The sequence below is a fragment of the Labrus mixtus genome, chromosome 17, assembly GCF_963584025.1.
Source record: "Labrus mixtus chromosome 17, fLabMix1.1, whole genome shotgun sequence".
Lineage (NCBI taxonomy): Eukaryota > Metazoa > Chordata > Actinopteri > Labriformes > Labridae > Labrus > Labrus mixtus.
Window position 1 is genome coordinate 3299916 of NC_083628.1, and position 19066 is coordinate 3318981.

The 19066-nt window shown below is 39.4% G+C and overlaps 2 protein-coding genes across 3 annotated transcripts; one reads left to right on the forward strand and one right to left on the reverse strand.

Moving 5' to 3' along the window:
* The first annotated feature begins 1866 nt into the window (after window positions 1-1866).
* Window positions 1867-10632, forward strand: LOC132991819 (creatine kinase S-type, mitochondrial-like). Of its 2 annotated transcripts, none has more exons than XM_061060725.1 (10): window positions 1867-1968; window positions 4250-4439; window positions 5856-6054; window positions 6545-6640; window positions 6758-6979; window positions 7504-7589; window positions 8681-8804; window positions 8929-9063; window positions 9964-10089; window positions 10270-10632. In XM_061060725.1, the coding sequence occupies exons 2-10, from the start codon at window positions 4291-4293 to the stop codon at window positions 10384-10386; spliced, it is 1254 nt and encodes a 417-aa protein (XP_060916708.1). In that variant the 5' UTR covers window positions 1867-1968; window positions 4250-4290; the 3' UTR covers window positions 10387-10632. The 2 variants fall into 2 exon arrangements, with proteins under 2 accessions (XP_060916708.1, XP_060916707.1); XM_061060724.1 differs by lacking the exon at window positions 7504-7589 and adding an exon at window positions 8312-8397.
* Window positions 10633-11082: 450 nt separating this feature from the next.
* Window positions 11083-17242, reverse strand: LOC132991828 (ubiquitin-conjugating enzyme E2 L3-like). The gene is made up of 4 exons (XM_061060739.1): window positions 17103-17242; window positions 14044-14139; window positions 13746-13932; window positions 11083-12469 (listed from the first exon to the last, which is right to left on the reverse strand). Exons 1-4 carry the CDS (start codon window positions 17127-17129, stop codon window positions 12315-12317), a joined length of 465 nt encoding a protein of 154 aa, XP_060916722.1. The 5' UTR covers window positions 17130-17242; the 3' UTR covers window positions 11083-12314.
* Between the last annotated feature and the right edge of the window lie 1824 nt (window positions 17243-19066).

Genomic DNA, 19066 nt, shown 5'->3' on the forward strand with positions numbered 1-19066 from the left:
CTTTGAAATTCCAGTTTTGCTGTTGTTATTTTTCCATGCATTTCTCTGTGTACTGTACAGATATTTACACACAATAAAAGTGAATTATAATGTAGTTGCAAACTGTTTTTTTTAATCATGCAGGAGGAGCTATGGTTAGTGAGGAGAAGTCAGGCTGACACAGCTTAATGAAAAAAACCTGCAAGAAGTCAAAACACAAGCATGCGACTTAAACATGTTGAATGATTATTCAAAAAATGCACAGCGTCAACTTATATGCAAACAGAAAATTGACACTAACAAACACGGGAGGAACAAGAAAATACAGGCAAAACAATGACAGTCAGATAAAATACTGAAGAGGCCATAAAATACAGAAAACTGGTTAAAAAAGAATCTGAAATGAACCATTTGCAAAACCAAAAAATACGCACATGCAGAAATGTGAAACAACCACTCAAAGAAGATACAGGAATGCTGTGCAGAACTTTGCTTTGAATAAAGCTTGCACTGCAAATACAACAAACACAAGTTAATATGGTGAACACAGAAAAGTGCCATGAACTCGGAAAGCACTGCAACCACACACGACATCTGAAAACAAATCTATTTGACACAAATACAAGAAACTGAAAAATACAGAAATGCTGTCCAAATACAGAAACATGCATTGTATGAGTAAGACACTTCAAATACAAAATCACAATACAAATGCAGACAAGCATTGCAAATACATAACATTTGACAAAAACTACAGAATACAAATATATTCTACAAAACAACAAAAAAATTGAGAAAATATTGTGAATAAAAAGTTTTAAAAATGTGTCTAAATGTCACCAAAAATGTACACCGGTCTGGACGCTGATGGTCTAATACAAAAGTATTTGTTTGAACTTTAAAAACTAAGTTTCCTTAAAATGCTGAGTTAATAGACTTTGGGATGGTAGGTTGAGATACATTTGAATTAATTTAAAGCAAAAATAACTTTCTTTTTAAATTGTCTTTTACTTGTTTGTTTAATTTATCTTCACTGCAAAAACATGAGTCCGACTCTATGATGAGACATTATTGCCTTTGTATCAATGCTATGAGTAGTTCAACATATTCTTAATATTAGCAAAAGAGCGAAGAAGAACATACCGGCAAACAGAAAACATACATACAGTCTATGGTTGTTAGCCAGTCACAGGATATAAACGTCAACACCCTCTCCGGCTCGCTTGCGGCAAATTTTCCTGAATATTTCCTGCAGCGTTCTCACATCAGTACAACCCGACTTCACGCACAAATTTTACTTCAGGACTGGCAGGAAGAAATCCCGGTAAATTCAGAGTGAAACATTTTGTTGTTTGCTTTCACACATGCATCTCACCCTGAACATTTCAGGACATTTTCAGGAGTTTTGCACATGTGTGAAAACAGCATTAGTTTTAAATACTGATGATGGGTTGTTGACTTCAGAAACTTCATGAGCCACAACATAGAAAACTCTCAGATTTTTATCAACCATGTGAAATTGTACCACACAGAATTTAAAGTGTTACTTCAGTGCAACATGCGGTGTTTCTTTATCCGCTTTTTAATTTGATTTGTGTTTATATACTTGAGTCATGTTTTATAATAACTGGTGTTAAAATTTTAAAGTCTTTTCAATTCAAATGTTTTATTCAGCTGCTGTGTAAAACTTGTCAGGGTCAGAGTGTGTGGGAAACAGGAAGAGATTAGTGTGTGTGTGTTTGTGTGTTTTTGGCTGGACTTGAAAATATCAAGGTCGAACAGGACGGTGATACCGGACCCCGGGTGGTCATGGTTTATCACGGCTCATGCTTGTGGCCCTCTATTGGTTTGTAAAGGTTTGTCTCTGAACTTATGATTGGCCTCCAGTTTTTTAATCCCACATGAGGGGGTGGAGCCCCCGCCGAGAGGAGAGTGAAAAGCTCTTAAACAGGACACCTTCAGCAAGAAGGCAGAGCAGCTTTTCTACAGGTACGGTACCTTCTTTTCCTTTCTTCTCTTGCAGAAAGTATCCGTTAGCTTCAGGGAAATACAGATATCTCTCAGGTTTAATGTATAATCAGTAGCAGAGGGTATATAGAAGAAGCTACAAGCTAAATTAAATGTTTTATCTGTCTGTTTTTGCATGTTTTTAGGGATTTCATGGGGCTTTTACAGTGACATGCATGTACAAAAATCCTAAATATTCTGAATGTAGATGCTAGAAACAGGATGTGATGAAGTGCATTCTACAAATTCTGCAACAACTGAGGAAATTAGACAAGATTGCAACTTCATTTTCTAAATTTGAAATCACCGTAGGCTTTGCTACCTCTCCAAGCAGCTTTGTGAAACACCTTTTGCGAAAAATATATCTTTACATCTTTCCCTAAATATTTTATGAAAAGTTTCTGACAGTGTGTTAACTCTGTGTCCTTTGGAGAGGACAAAGCCGCTCTTACGTCTTGGGTCTACCTACTCACGAGTTAAAAGGTCACACCCAGCTTGGAGGGGAGGCTGATCCCAGGTCTGTGGTTGGTTTTGGTGTAATCCTGACCATATGATCCAGTGTCAGCTAGCAGAAGAGGCTTTACGAGTCCAGAGCGCAGATTGTCTACGATGTCTCCTGATGATTATTTCTACTCTACACTTTGTATTTGCTTGAACTTTTCACCTTGACAACTTTTCCTCTCCATGTTCCCATCCCTCTGTCCTGCGGACTTGGCCTCATGAGGGTCCTGTCTTGTGACCAGTTCAGAATGTCACCGAGCCAGAGATGGCCTGTTTCTTGGCACTGGGTTCCTGGCAACCACTGCCCTCAGCTGATCTATAAATAATACTCGCTCTGACCCAAGTGACTGCTGTCATTTACCTCGAAAGAGAGAGACTGGATTAAAGAGTGACGGCTAAATTTAGTAGGCTGTATAAACTAATTATTTTACTTGATTGAGTGAATATTATCATTAAGGTTATTATTCAAATCACTGATCAGCCATCTTTCTTTTGATGAGGATTAACAGGAATCCTGATGTCTTCACAGAATTCCCTCTATATTAAGACACGGTCCACTGCCCACTCGGTGTGAAAGACAAGCCAGAAAAATGACCTTCAGTTCGCCAGTCTCACTAAGAACGTTTAATTCAGGCATTATGTTTAACATTTTAAATCCCTCTTGGTAATTTACACCTGTCAGACGTCTCTGTGTGCCTGTTCCACCTGGAGCATTAGTGGACATATGAAACTCATCCTCCTGTGGGTAATGCTAAGAAGCTAAGAGCATCTGCTAGAGCCCCTACCAGTCTAAGCTTGTTACTGTATTTAACCTGTTGGGGGGGTGGTCATAGCAGGGGGGTTTTAGGCAGCATGTTCACACTGTGCACAAAGACGTGAGCTCTTGTGACTTAAATATTTATACAGGAATGCTTTCTGAGGGTGTTTATCCCCCCATTGTAAATACATACAGCATAAATAAACAATACCAAAAGTATAGCACTTCTGTAGGTGCATGATTAGCGGCAGAGTCATATCAGAAAATGACACTTCCTAGGCTAAAGTACTGATGAGCTAACTGCTAGCATGTCAGTTATTCAAGATGTAGCCTATGCTTTTTTTTTGGTACGGGCTTATGGCATTTTCTTCTGAGCCTTGGAAATAGTTTAATTTAGAAAATAAAAAGTTTCTGAAATGGGTATAGGCCTAAGCTACCAGCTAAAGATCTGTCAGCCGCTAGCGACTCGAGTTGGTCGCTAATCTACCCTTTTAAGTCACAAAAACATAAACAACACCAAAAATAGCATTTGAGGAGTAGTAGTGCTCCACGAGTGCAGGCCAAGGTCACACCAGAAAGTAGCTAATTGCTCGGCTAACTACTATGGCTGTTGAGCTAACTGCTAGCCTGTTAGCTATGCAGAAAAATATAATCAAGCTCTCCAAGCTTTTAAGATTTTATGAAGAGCAAATCACAGCACACACTTCAGCTCTGGCTTGTCGCTAGCTAATCATCTTGTTAGCTAATGGAACACAAAGTTAGTATAATTTAACATAGGCTACTTGTTACCATAATAAAATTACACAAAACATGACTCATTGAGGAGCAGTATAGAGGAGCTAACATAAGGTGCAACGTAGCTAAAGTTGTGATAGCTTTGTCTACCTTATATTAATTAAGGTCATCACTTTTAACTAAGAATCAGGTGCATTATAAACAGATCTCTAATTGTATTTGTCATGTTTTTTAACACAAGTTGCCTTCTCTTGTTTATTCTCTCTGCAGCTCTTTTGCTTTGCTTTTGACAAAGATCGACTAACGTAAAGATGGCGGGCCCTTTCACACGTCTAATCTCTGGCCGCAACACGGCTGTGCTGCTGGCCAGCCTGGGCGCAGGAACGATGGCTACTGGCTTCTTGATGACCGAGAACAACTCCCTGGTTGCCGAGGCGAAGAAGATGCTCTATCCACCCAGGTATGGATATCCACCCTCCTTAAGGCCACCTTACACCTGACAATAATGGGTTCCTTAAAAAGGCAGTCATCAGAGGGTACCTTGTTCATATATCATCATAGAAACCAAAACATCTGCAATAAGGTTATCAATAACTTACAACACAGTCACAAACTCGTGCAGTTTGAATTGGGTGTGACTTGACTTTGCAGATATTGCAAGTAGCCGTACAAAATGTTGGCGCAGCTAGCGTGAAATACTTCCAAACAGCTGACACTTTAGCCCCTCTCTTTAGCAAAATGGCTGCCTTCTGTGCCATTTATGGATAAGTGCACATAAATACATGTAAACATTGAACAGAATTGAACTGTCCACAGTACCCAATCCTGCGTTTTTAATCAATAGCCTGCCCATGTTGGATAACAATTAAATTGTGCAGCCCACGTGTACAATTTAAAAAAACATTCCTTGCCACCAACTCTCCTTATTGCTAAAGTTTAGCTTCATATTGGAGTGAGCATATCTACGTGAGGACTTGTAAGTCAAAGTAGTACTCCTATAAACACATTTGAATGATCTACATGATCATGAGTTGTAAACGTCTGAGAGTATGAAAGAGCAGCGGAGGTCACAGCAGGAACACTGGCAGCGGTCTGCAGTATCACTGACGTGCTCAGGTTTCATCTGCGTTACCTTTGACTCACTCTCACAGGAGTCTGAGACAGGCCACATTTATAAAGCAATGTGAACAGCCAAATGAAAATGAAAAAATCTGATTTGAGCAAAAAAGACATCAGAATTCAGCATTACGGATTTCAGTGTGATCGCAGCCTGACACACAAACTCACCTTCTCATTTCACCAGCTCTCCTTATTTACAAGCAGTTACCATGGGTGTGTCTCAATACATGCCAGAAATGTGGTTCTTACACAAAACCTGTTTTTCAGAGCATTCAATTTGCTTAATGTTAAATATTTCCTGGTTAGACAAACCCTGAAAAAATCCAGACGTCAGACTCGTCTAAATCGACAAATCATTCAAAACATCAAGCTGTTCAACTGAACCTTGACCTTTCACTGAGGTATGAGATGTCTTGTGTCCAGATGCTTAACTTTTCAAAAGAATATTACATTTTGATCGATTGTTGATCAAACAAGGCAGCAGAAGAAAAATATATTAGATTTTTTTTTTATCAGTAAATATGGAAAACATCACATATATTTTCATGTCAGAAAACATGTCTGAAAGGAATCTTTAAAGAGTCATGTTGGGTGTCTACTTTGAGGCCACACCCAGCTGTATATGCTGAGTTTACACATTTCCACCTCTAGTTTGCAGAGTTCCCAGAACCATTTGACCTAGGTCCCGTAAATACTGTAATATGAAACAAATTTGGTTTAAAGTTTTCAAATCTTTCGGATTCCTTCTCTCCCGCAGCTCTGATTTCCCCGACCTGAGGAAACACAACAACTGCATGGCCACGGCTCTGACTCCGGCCGTTTACGCCAAACTGAGGGACAAGCTCACCCCCAACAACTGGACCCTGGACCAGTGCATCCAAACTGGTGTGGACAACCCCGGACACCCGTTCATCAAGACTGTGGGCTGTGTGGCCGGAGATGAGGAGAGCTACGAGGTAAGAGGAGTCAAAGGAATCACCTTCACCTCTCCAAGATCGAGTTCACAGAATCCAAATTTCACTTTTGATATCCAGTTTACAAAATCCAAGTAAACATGTTTATTTCTGCTGTTTTAAATATGGGACCTAATGGGGATTACCCGGCTTTTGCGGCCAGCCTCAAGTGGACGCTCGAGGAATTGCAGTTTTTTGCACTACAGCTTCACTTTTAAACCACCAATGCACATTATCTGTAATACGATATAATGTCACTATAATTTCATTGATTTTAATTCTGGGTTCAAGATTTTAGATCTTAAATATCCAGGATTTTATTCATAAACTTGTTATATATAGATAGATAGCTTTATTGTCACACATATTCAGATTCACAGTTTCTGATTCAATTATCTTCAACTGGGAGTCAACTGATACCAACATTACAGCACGACATATACCTTGTTTTTTTGTCCCCCTCCCCCTTAACTTTGTCTCATGTTGTCTTCAGGTGTTTTCTGAACTCTTTGACCCCATCATCAAGGACAGACACAACGGCTACGACCCCAGAACCATGACACACCCAACTGACCTGGACGCCTCCAAGGTGTTCACACCATCACACTACCTGTCACTGCATGCTTCCTCCATCCATCTATCTGCCGCTCCTACATGTGTTTAAACCATATTTTTATTTCTTTCCTGTTTTGTCTTCCTCCTCCAGATCACCAACGGCGTGTTTGACGACAAGTACGTCCTGTCTTCTCGTGTCCGTACCGGTCGCAGCATCCGCGGCCTGAGCCTCCCCCCGGCCTGCTCGAGGGCTGAGCGTCGTGAGGTGGAGCGGGTCGTGGTTATGGCCCTGGCCGGCCTGAAGGGAGACCTGGCCGGACGCTATTACGGTCTTGGAGACATGACGGACAAGGAGCAGCAGCAGCTCATCGACGTAAGTCTGAAATGATTTCCTAATCACATCCCTTTGATATTTGATTAAACACTTATCGTAATTCATTGGTATGATTGGAGCGTTTAAATATTTGAACTCTTGCAGTAATTGAATTTGACCTTTTTAAGTTTGCAGAGCATCTTATGGAGTTATATTTGTGTTCCTAAATTGCTTTAAAAGCCTTCAAAATAAATCACTATTAGAGAAATATGGCTCCAGGCGAGGCAAGTTTATTTATAAAGCAGCTTTCAGACGCTGCTTTACATGGGCATAAAAAGCATTTCATCCATTCCATAAGATAATAATGTGTCACCATGCTGCTGCACAAATACATGTGCACACAGACACAGGTTGTAGAGGAAGGCCAGTTGCACTGATTTTCAGCACGGCTGTGATTCAGTCAAAGTTATGAGGGGGCCTCGTGTCTCTCTGGTCAATGTCTAGACGATTTAAACAAAAAAAGAATACATTTTCAGGTTTGTTGACTTTTCTGTTTCTTAATATTTCACGCTGCGCTACAAAAGGATCACTTTCTGTTTGACAAGCCCGTGTCTCCATTACTCACCTCGGCCTTCATGGCCCGAGACTGGCCTGACTCCAGGGGGATCTGGTAAGACTAACACAGTTTAGTGATATCCAGTCCTCATTCTGTTGGTTTGGCAAAGATCCATCTTGAGAGACCAACATGTTCCCCTCTCCTTTTCTAGAGTCCGGTTTGTGAATTCTTCCTGACCCTTTTCTCTATTCTCTCCCCTCATGTAAAGCGAGAAACAATCGTCTCTTCATCAAATTATGAGTTTACAAGGAAGCCCTAAGTGGACATGCATCCATACATATTATTTATTTTCTCTTGGACAATTTGCAGTTTTTTTCTCAAGGTCCTCACTTACTTATCTTGTTACCACGAGAGTTGCAAAAAAGTGAAAACTGATTTAAAAAAAGGCAAAAAACTATCATTTTAATGTAAGACTTTCCTTTAGATGCCATTTTGGATAACTTGTAAACATTAGGACCTCAGCGCCCTTTTCAAGTCATGTGTCATGTCTCTCCTCCTGACATCAACCCTTCAAACAGGAAAAACTTCACTTTGTGAGGCACACGAGTCAATAACAACTTTGGAAAACTTCTGGGGCAAGCTTTCCTGAATTTCTTTTAGAAAACTAGACACTCAGCTCCTGAGATAATGAGAAAAAAAAGAAAATCTCCTGAGAGAACTCGTTATAACGGGAAAATGGAGAACAAATGTATGGATGTTTCCATAGCTTAAGAAGTATTTTGCCTCTTTAACATCCTCCTACCTCTCTTTCTTCCCTTCACTCCTCCCTCCTTTAGGACCACTTCCTGTTTGACAAACCTGTCTCTCCATTGTTGACATGTGCCTTTATGGCGAGAGACTGGCCAGACGCCAGGGGCATCTGGTAGGGTCCAATCAGCTCGTCTGCATGTGTGCTGTGTGACCAATTAGACACTAAATACAACATCCTGATGACAGTGATTTACAGGATTTAAATGTTTTGCACATCCCATGAAGCTCCATTGATGTATTGATTTTTAGTGTGTATAATAACATTCTATTTAGGGGCTTTTGACTTTTGCATTTGGTGTGTTTTGTTTGTCATTTGGGTCGCTCTCTGTTCATAAGATGTTCAGTGTTTTACCTGCAGAGCTCTTTATTGAGTTCCTTTAGCTGGCTCTCCTCAGGCACAACAACGAGAAGACCTTCCTGATCTGGGTGAACGAGGAGGACCACACCAGAGTCATCTCCATGGAGAAGGGAGGAAACATGAAGAGAGTGTTTGAGAGATTCTGCAGAGGACTCAAGCAGGTACAGTAAAAAGTCTATCTTATCAGTTTTCATTTATATAGCGCCAAGTCATACAAAGTGTCATCTCAAGACACACAAATGTGATCTCATGTGATCTCATGTGATCTCATGTGATGTCCTGCAGGTGGAGCAGCTGATCCAGGAGAGAGGCTGGGAGTTCATGTGGAACGAGCGTCTGGGCTACATCCTCACATGTCCCTCTAACCTGGGCACCGGCCTGAGGGCTGGCGTGCACGTCCGCCTGCCAAACCTCAGCAAGGTAACACACACACACACACACACACACACACACACACACACACACATAAACATACAGATATACACACAACCTTTTCCTCTTGAAACAGAACAGTTGCATTTCAACAGAAACTTTAGAATTAATCTCACCATGAGATACTTTTAGTTGCTGTTTTGGATCTTTTAATCATTTCATTATAAGTAGATGGAGGTTTCTCACTTTGTCATCGAATTTCTGACCCAATTCAAAGTCAAGTCCTGTGATATTTCAGGTTTTTCTAATCGTCAACAAATCCAATGAAAACCAAGAACATATTGCATTATTTTTTAATAAGAGAGTCAGCCCGGATTTGCTCAAATTATACGCACTTTCTCATCTCATACCAAACACTGTATCTCTGCATCAGGCCTCGTCCACACCTATGCAGGTATTTTTGAAAACGCAGTAACGCCTTTCATACGCAAACAGCGTTTTAGGTCACTGAAAATGCACTTTTTGTTAAACGCCTTCCATTGTGAAGATGTTCAGAAACTCCATTTAAGGTGTTTATGTGACGGGGAAAACAGAGTTCAGGCTTATAACGTCACAATGTGCGCAGGTTTCTCCTCCGTCAGTTTTGTTTACATGAGATTAGTTTGATGGCAGACGTAACCAAACTAGTCCTAGTGTTAACGTTGCTAACTGAACTTTATACATGCTTACACATACTTACACAGTTGTAGTAGTATAGTCCCCAAGAAATGCAGAATTTCCTTGTTTTTGCTAAAAAAAACCCCTACATTTTCCAGTTTTTTTAAGGAAGGTTGAGCCTTTTTAAAAACTGCAGCTTCCTATTTGGTACATTGAGAAAAAGCCGTTTTTTGTCCTTTTTGTCGCTTTCTTGGGATCTGTTTAAAACAAATGATTCTATTCCCTCTGCAGGACTCACGTTTCTCCAAAATCCTCGACAACCTGCGGCTGCAGAAAAGAGGCACAGGAGGAGTGGACACAGCAGCGACAGGAGACACGTTTGACATTTCCAACAACGACCGTCTGGGCAAATCTGAGGTCAGGAACCATCAACTGTTCTACTGTTAAGAAACCACTTGTTTAGTTCCCTCTGAAAGTTGTGTTTCTACGTGTGTCTGAATTCAGGTCTGCACTGTGTGACCACATTTTTAGGGTTCTAGTTGATCCCTGAATCATCAAAAGTTTTCCTCTTTTTCTTGAACCTGTGTGTATTTTCAGGTGGAGCTGGTGCAGCTCCTGGTCGATGGTGTCAACTATCTGATCGAGTGTGAGAAGAAGCTGGAGAAGGGCCATGACATCAGAGTCCCGGCTCCCATCACTCAGTTCAGGAAATAAAATCTGGACTCTTTGTGATATGGATGTTAGCAGGAGGAGCAGCTCCCTCTGATACTGACTGAATGACAGTCAGTCCACCGCTACAGACGAGGATGTTATCTTTAGTCTTCTGGAAATGGTTGTAAAATCTTTAGGGTAACCTAATCTTAGACATGATGTGCAGTTAGGGAAGAAAAATTCTACCTCAAGTTAAGGTCTTCACTGTAACCCTGACTTCAATAAAACCAATACTAGTCAAAACGATGACTGTGCTGCGGTTTTCTTTACTTCATTGGTAAAACTCTCAGATTAAAAAACATGTTCCTGCTTCTCTGTTTCAATCTTCGGTATTTTCCCGAAATTGGGACAAAACAACCTGGTGTCAAAGAAGTAGTTGAAATGATCACTACCTCTCAAAAGGTAAAAGAAAGAAGTGAAAAAAATATAAACTGTGTCTCGAGATAACACTTGTTATGAATTGGCGCTTTACAAATAATGATTGATTGGTAAGAGCTGAGATTTTTCTTACGGTTTTGTAAAGTTATTGTTATAATTTCTGTTATTATTAATTCCTCAAAACGTATTTATTCACTTCAGATTTGAATGCATAATGGATTCTTTTATATTTATATATTGAAACTTTTGGTAAAGGATCGAATCTCTTGGTAGGAAGTAAAAACAAAGACCCACAAAAAAAAAAACAGGTTTGATTCAGCATCCATCACAAATCTTTATTCATTAATGACCATCCGTCCGCTATATGACATGTATGTCTTGCCTTATCGTACATGTATAACGGCGTACAGTCAGGTGCGCTATGGTTTGGTCAACTACCAGGATATAAGGACTGTTAACTACAGGAGAAAGGAGCCAATAGGAACTCTGCAAGCTCAAAACGTGTTGAACCAATCAGTGCTTTCTTTATCGAGGTCTGAGTATAAAAAAATATCAACATAGTGCTGAGTGGACGATCAGTAAAATAAACACAAGAGCAACCACGTGTGTGTTTTAATATTAAAGCTGAGGCTGCCGTTTCTTTAGAAAGAACCAAACAACGTGTTGTTAGAGGTGTTAGAACTGATTCACTAATGATATTTAAGAAGAAAATTCTAACTTGAGAAGTGCCTTTAGAACTATGTCTGACATTTAGACGAACAGTACTGCACTCAAAATAAAACATAAAAAGATTGATTTCCCATCTGCATAAAAAAATAAAAAAACTGCTTCCCTACGAGGCCGGCAGAGGAGGAAGAGTTTTCACATAGAGATTTTCCCTAATATCGCAAAGTACAAAAAAAAAACATTTTAAAGCACATGACTTGTGTTGTGTTTTTTTTCTACATCAGAAACAAATCTGAACTTTCAGGTCCTGTGACGGTGAGTATCACGACGTACAGTGCGTCTCTAAAAAGGCAGAGGAAGTAAAAAAGGGAGGCAACAGACAAACAGCAGCATTAGATGCTAACTGTTCAAAAAGGAATCGAGAAAACAAAAGCTTTTTAAAAAAAAAAAAAAAAAAAGAGTAAACAGGTCTGCATCAGCTAATGATTCATCTGAGACAACATTCAACATTTGATTAAGCAGAACAGCACTTAATTCTCTCCAGGATACCACCACCTCTGACAATTTTCTGAAGTTTTTATAAAAAGAAATTAGTAGAAAGAATTTTAAAACAACCCAGAGGTGACTGCTAGAGGCCAGAACCTGCAGATTCACCAAAAAGTCCTGCTTCTCTTTTTCTTTTTTGGCAAAGTGAAAGAGAAACACAAGCCTCTACTGAGGAGTGGTCGGAGAGTGTTACAACATTGAAGGTACGAGAGAGAAGCGGGGCAACTTTGTGTGAATTTGGGGGGGTGGGGGGGGGGGGTGAGAACAAAGTCAGGGTAGGCTATTTAAAGAGAAAACAGAAAGAAGGCAAACAGCTGTGAGGGTCGGTGTGTTGTGTGTGGTCAGTCAGTGGGTCGTTTTTCACTGTGTTTCCTCGTGAACTCCTCGGCGTTCTTCATGAATTTGGCACGGTCTTTAGTGTATTCCTCGGCCAGGTCGGCCCTCAGCGGATGCTCCGGCTCGGGGGTGTTAATGAGACCGACTAGATTCTGAATCACTGTCAGAGGGGGAAAAAAACAAGAACTTAAGACTCAGTTTATACATTCATATTATCAGTAGAACTGTTCTTAAGATTTGAACTAAGACAGTTCCAGGTGCTAAACAAATCTCATCAACCTTAAAGAGATCAGTGTGAAGCGTTGAGCAGCATCTAGTGGGGAGGTTGTAGATTGCACCAAACTGATAACTTCTACTCCAGTCATTTGTTCACTTTTAAGCCCAACTTGCATTTTTCCTCGAGGGGCTTCATAACATGAATAAATATAACAGCAATAGTCTGACAACAACACTGACAGACTTTAAACAAGATGGGAAAGCTTCTAGTTCATATAAATGATGACAATCATTCCTGAAGTTGTGTTCATACAAATGTGATATTTTCACCTTTTTAGAATTTATACTTTATTGATCCCGCGAGGGGAAATTCGTTTTTACACTCTGTCTAGTAAACATGCTACACAAACATGAACTGAAATACACACATGCACAAACAGGATCCTGTGGACATGCACTAATGGAGGGGTCTCAGGGTGGGGGGGCTGCCCACGGCGGGCGCTCCTGGGCTTGTGGGGGGGGGGGGGGGTTGGGTGCCTTGCTCAAGGGCACCACGGCAGTGCTGCCTCTCCAGCTACCAGACCAGTTTCCGGACTTGGTCCGTGCCGGGACTTGAACCGGCGACCTTCCGATTACCAACCCAAGTCCCTACAGACTGAGCTACTGCCGCCCACTTTTGTTATTCATCTTAGTTTGACTGCTGGATCATTTGTGAGGTTTTTTTTTTTAACTCAAAACTGTGCTTAACACCCTTCCTAATATGTCAGAAAACATATAAACATTATAAAACATGTTGAGCTGAGTTGATTTAGTCCCCTCCTCCATGAACTGTGTCTGGATGAACTTTTATGCTTTTGGAGTCAAACGTGCTTGTGCACAGTATTGAAATGCAAAGAGTGAGTGCGCCCTAAGGCTCTGTACATGGGGCCAGGGCACTAACCGCTAGGCTACCAGCACCCCAATCTTTTATCATATTTAAATTTTTAATTGCAATTTACAGTTCGAACGTATATTGAAATAACTGAATCATAATATAGATTTATTGTCAGAACGAAATCATCTTTAAAAACGTTTTTTTAACGGAGTCTGGATCTTTATTTCTGATGCACACTTGGGAGAATCTCAGCACTGGTTGGCTTTTGTAAAACAACATCAAGCACAATTCTTGTTTGGATTATAAAAGTAAAACTACCCCAATTCACAACTCTCCTCGTCCTCACCTTGGTATGCTCTTGTGGCTGGTTTCCAGTTCTCCACAGTGATCATCGGCAGGCAGACCTGACCCTTCTCGTCGATGTTGGGATGGTAGATTTTCGTCTTGAAATTGACCTTTGGCGGCTTGAAGGGGTACTCTGATGGAAAATTTATGTCGATCCGAAATGCTCCTTTGTCATACGGAGAGCAATCCTTGAGAAATTGTAGAATGACAGAAAAAAAAAAAAGGTGCAGCAGTTGGTCATCATTTAAGTTTTTTTAAGATAAAACACACATTGCTTTTAGCAGAGATTCAACACTTACAGGAAGAAGGAGCCCTTGCCAGTGTAAAATGTTTGTTTCATCCACTTGAATGTTGCGGAAACACTTCAACCCACTTTTGCGGATATCCTCCAGCTCCTAAAAAAGAAAGAATATAAAGAACATGGATTATCTACATTACAGTGTGTTTCATGATGAAAAACTTACATAAATGCAATTTCACCTTTTCAGACATTGTCGAAATTTGGTGGTTTAACCGGTATTACAAAAATGACTTTTTTTATAATGACAAGGAGCATCACTGTCAGGCATTAAAATACAAGGCAGGGTCAAAACAAACTAAGCATAAAGGAAACCTGACAATAAAATAAAGTGTTTTGTTTGCATCCACCTCGGATGACTGCCATTCATTGACCACAGAGCCCTCTAGCATGGTTCCACTGTGGTTCAAAACCCAGCCTCTTTCCCGTTCCTTCAGCTGGTATCCCTTTATTTTTTGCTTTTTGCCTTTATTTGTTAGGATAGTGGAGAAAGCAGAAAACGGGAGAGAGTGGGGACTGACATGCAGGATAGGAGCCACAGGCCAGACTTGAACCAGGGCCTTCCCGCTTGGAGCACTATAGCCTCCTACATGGGGCGTGACCTAACCGCTAGGCCATCTGCACCCCTAGTATCCCTTTTTAAAATCAGTTTAGAGCAACACTCCTATATCAGACTAACCTAAATGCATGTTCAGTTATAAAACCCCCAGTGCACTGTGGCTGCACTAAACATAAACACTGTTTTAAGTTGTTTTGTCAACATCACCCACAACTATGACGAGAGCAGAGTGTGTCAGAGAAGCAGACAGTTATGTTTGTGTCCATTTGAAGACTATGTTTTTTTAGGGTTTAAAGCTGTTTATGCTGCTGCTTGATGATGTGTATCAGTTGGGTTTTGTCTGGTGGTCAAATGTGACTAAGTCTAAACTTTTTATTATATAGAAGGAGCTGTGCCATCTTGTCTTAACGTTGTGATGATGATTTTGGGCACTTGCAGTTCAGTCTGAATGTCTTCAAGTTCAAAGGGACATGGATCTGCACCGTCAGTTCGATAACTGAATTACGTAAATATCGGACCCAAAACCGATATTAGATCAGATCTGTCCCATCTCTAAAAATAAATGGGATAGTCTTGAGCGATAGTTGCAGCCTCAATCATTTTACGATGGTTTCATATATTAAAGAAGAGCAAGTTAAATAGTTCTTGTTTGAACAACAGGGCGGAAAATCTGGTCTCGTGGACACTTCCCTGTTTTTTTTTGTTTTTTTTTACCTAAACTGTAAAACTGGATTTTCAGGGGAATTCAGATGTGACATAACCAAGTGCTTCAGTGACAAGACTACAATAGTACATTCCTGACTCACAGCAGCCTCAAAACAAAACTGCGTCAAGCACAAAGTATGAAACTGAAGAATTGTTCAGCCGGCCTTTCCAGAAAGTATGGCAATAAAAACCGGTGAGCAACAGTTGGTGAAAGCAAATCCACATAAACAAAGTGTAAGAGCACAAGTGATCAGTAACCAGGAGGGTGTCTTTAACAATATGATGATATTATAGTTTGCTTAAATATCACAGGGCCTGCCAGGACAAAGGATTCAGTTCAATTAAATCCTCTGTGACTAATAAAAGATGATGTCATTGGCCTATTCAATACATAAATTACATTAAAACCAAGTCTCATAAACAACACAATTATAATTGACAGATTTTATCACTTTATATTGAAGCTCTGATCTTGGAATTCAATATAATCAGTATATATTGATAAGATAAAATAATCTTTAATGGATCACCTGAGAGGAAATGTAAGGGTTGCAGCAGTAAAAAAGACAAGAAACAAGCGTGCGATTGCATGCCATAAAGGCAAATAATATAGCAAAGAGTGAGGTGTTTTACCTGCTCTTTTTAAACATAACAAAACAGTGAGTAAGGTATTTTACATTATCTTATGTAAGATGTCTTGTGTTAGCATTTGTTATGATTTGGCACTATACAAATAAAAATTGTTTGAGTAATTACGTCCTATTATAATTCAAGTAATGTCCCTTTAATAACATTACACCACACCTGTCAGTCAGACAGGTGTAGCGTAATGATTACAAGCAGCAGCAGCGAGAAAAAGAGGAAGATTTAAATGTAAAGACTAGAGCCAAAATGACCTTTACACCTGTGGTTACCTGTCAGGCAGACAGGTGTAGAGTAATGATTACAAGCAGCAGCAGCAGCAAGAAAAAGAGGAAGATTTCAATGTGAAGAGCCAAAAAGGTAACTGGAGCCACCTAAACAACACCTAAGATAAGATAATCCTTTATTTATCTCACAATGGGGAAATTTACAGTGTTACAGCAGCAAAGAGCAAAGATTGCAAACAAAAAGTGTACACAGTACAATTTAAATATAAAAAGAAAAATTAAGAATGTACAAAAAAAAAATAGATACTAAAAAATAGATTTAAAAAAATAAATAAAATAAAATAAAATAAAATAAAATAAAATAAAATAAAATAAAAAATAAAAAATAATAACCTGCTGTCATTTCCTCTTCCTGGCTCAAATATTTTTTTAAACCATTTAAAATTACTTCTCATAACATTTGTTTACCTGGCATTGAGTTTATTTATAAAAAATAAACAATAATAATATTTCACTGAAGGATTTATATCTCCTGGCTGAGGTCTGACGTCACGCCGGTCCCAGCCCCAGAATCTAAACGTTTTCGCTTTCACACGGTGACAGCACGAAAAGGTAAAAACACACCGGCGATGCTCTTAATGAGAGTCTTTAATAAGTCTCTGCATTCATACTAATATATATATATGATAAATGATTTAATGTCCTACTTTCCAGTTGAATAAAAGTGCTGAATCACTCGCTGCTGACGGCTCAAACTCAATAACTAGTTAGCGTCGTTGGGACGTCATTCTGCTTTCATTTCGTCGAACAAAAGAACTCGACATTTCTCTGACTCTACGGGTCTTAAACTGCTCACGAGTCTCCGAAACAAGTTGTTCATACACTCCCCGAAGTGGGATAAAACGAATAAAATAGGGAAATTCTTACCTTTCCCAGTCTCTTGCTTGAATTCATTGTGGTGGTGCCGATGTGTTCTTCTTCTTCTTCTTCCTGCTTCTTCTTCCCGTTCTTACTCAACTTCTTTGATTTCTGTTTTAAGTGGCTGGTAGCCGGCGTTCGCTCGTGTTACCGCCACCTACCGGTTTGGCGGGTAACTGCAACACTCAGACGGGGGAATAAGTTAATCTGTAACACACATTTTAAGTGCAACAAAAATCATTATTTACGTCCCTAAACATGGAAAAGATTGTTATATAGCGTGCTACATTCACTTGGGAAATAGTCATGTATTTCTTAAGGTTCTCAACAGGTGCTTGAGACTGTTCTTCTTGAAAAAGCTGAGGAGTTATAATGTCAGAAGGTCAACACTTTTTTATTTTTATTTTTTATATTCAGGTCTAATTACAGATTTTTTTCCTCAACTGTTTATAGGTTCTTGTTTAAATTTCACATATATTTTTATCCCTGCACGGGTTATGTACATTTCTTGTATACGTGTATTTTTAATTGCACAGTTTAAGTCTGATTCATCTAGGGGTATTCTTTAAATCTTTTTTTCGGGTTAATATATATGTATGGGAGGGGGGAGGGGGGGGGGGGGGGGGGGGGCGGCGTCGGTTTTGTGGTTTAATTTGTAACAAATGTTTCATGTCATGTACGTCTTTGTAACCTGCTACTGGATGCTTTGAATTTCCCTCAGGATCAATAAAGTATCTATCTATCTATCTATCTATCTATCTATCTATGTTGACAAATCTCTTCTTAAAATGTTTTATTCATCTTTTATTGAGTCCATTTTGACTTTTGTGATGTTCTGCTGGTTTGGTAACCTCAGCATCACTTAGAGAAACAGGCTGGGAAATATTATTAAACTTTGCCGAAAGATTGTCAGTGTTGACTTGAAGGATCTTTGTCCCTTCAGCAGACGGGTTTTTAAATAAGCTGTAGGCATTGTTGCCTGTACACTTTTACTATTCTCCCTCACGTTCATCATGATGATTTCCAATAGAGTTATGTTTAATATGTATGTATTAATGTCATTGTGCTGTTTTTTTATGGATTTATTGCCTGTATGGACTTCTGTTGCAAACCAATTTGTCCCTCTGGGACAATAAATATTTTCCAAATCCAAATGTGTGTGCAGAGCTGATTACTCATAGTAATTATTCACTAATTGTGGACAGATCTTATTTTCACTTAATGTCATTATTTACTTTCATTGGCTCTTATATTAGGCTATAAATATATTTTCATATTTAATCTTCTCTGAGACTGAATGGTTTGTTTGAGTGAGTTTTTAATTTTTATGAATTAATGAAATGACTACCTTGCCTCAAAATGATTACAGAAGCTCTTAAGTAGGCCACTAATGGAATCAGAACTTGCCCCAATAATAATAATAATAATAATAATAACTTTATTTATATAGCACCTTTTAAAAAAACAGGTTTACAAAGTGCTTTGACAAACAGCAAAAACAAGAACAAAGCAAACTAAACACAGAAGAACATAAACAACAGCAAGAACATAACAAATGCAAAATACTAAAAATAATTAAATACAATTCAACAGAAAAGAACCCAAAGTGCACGATACCCAACAGACATATATAACCCGACCATCACAAGAACCATCAGAAGAACCATCATAAGAACCCAGGCAACACAAGAACCCAACAACACGAGCTGAGACCAAGAGGAGCAAAGATTTAAAAAGATGTAAGAAACTAAAAGAGCTAAAAGAAAATAAAAAGATAACAGCAATAAGAAGGTAAGAAGAAGAAATAGAAACAAGTGGTTAAAGCAGGGGTGGGCAACTGGCGGCCCGGGGGCCACATGCGGCCCCTATCAACCCTCAACGTGGCCCTCAGGTCAATTTTGATATATCAATTAATTGGAAACATGAAGAAAACATGACAAAATCTGCCATGAAATCATGAAAACCAGAAATAT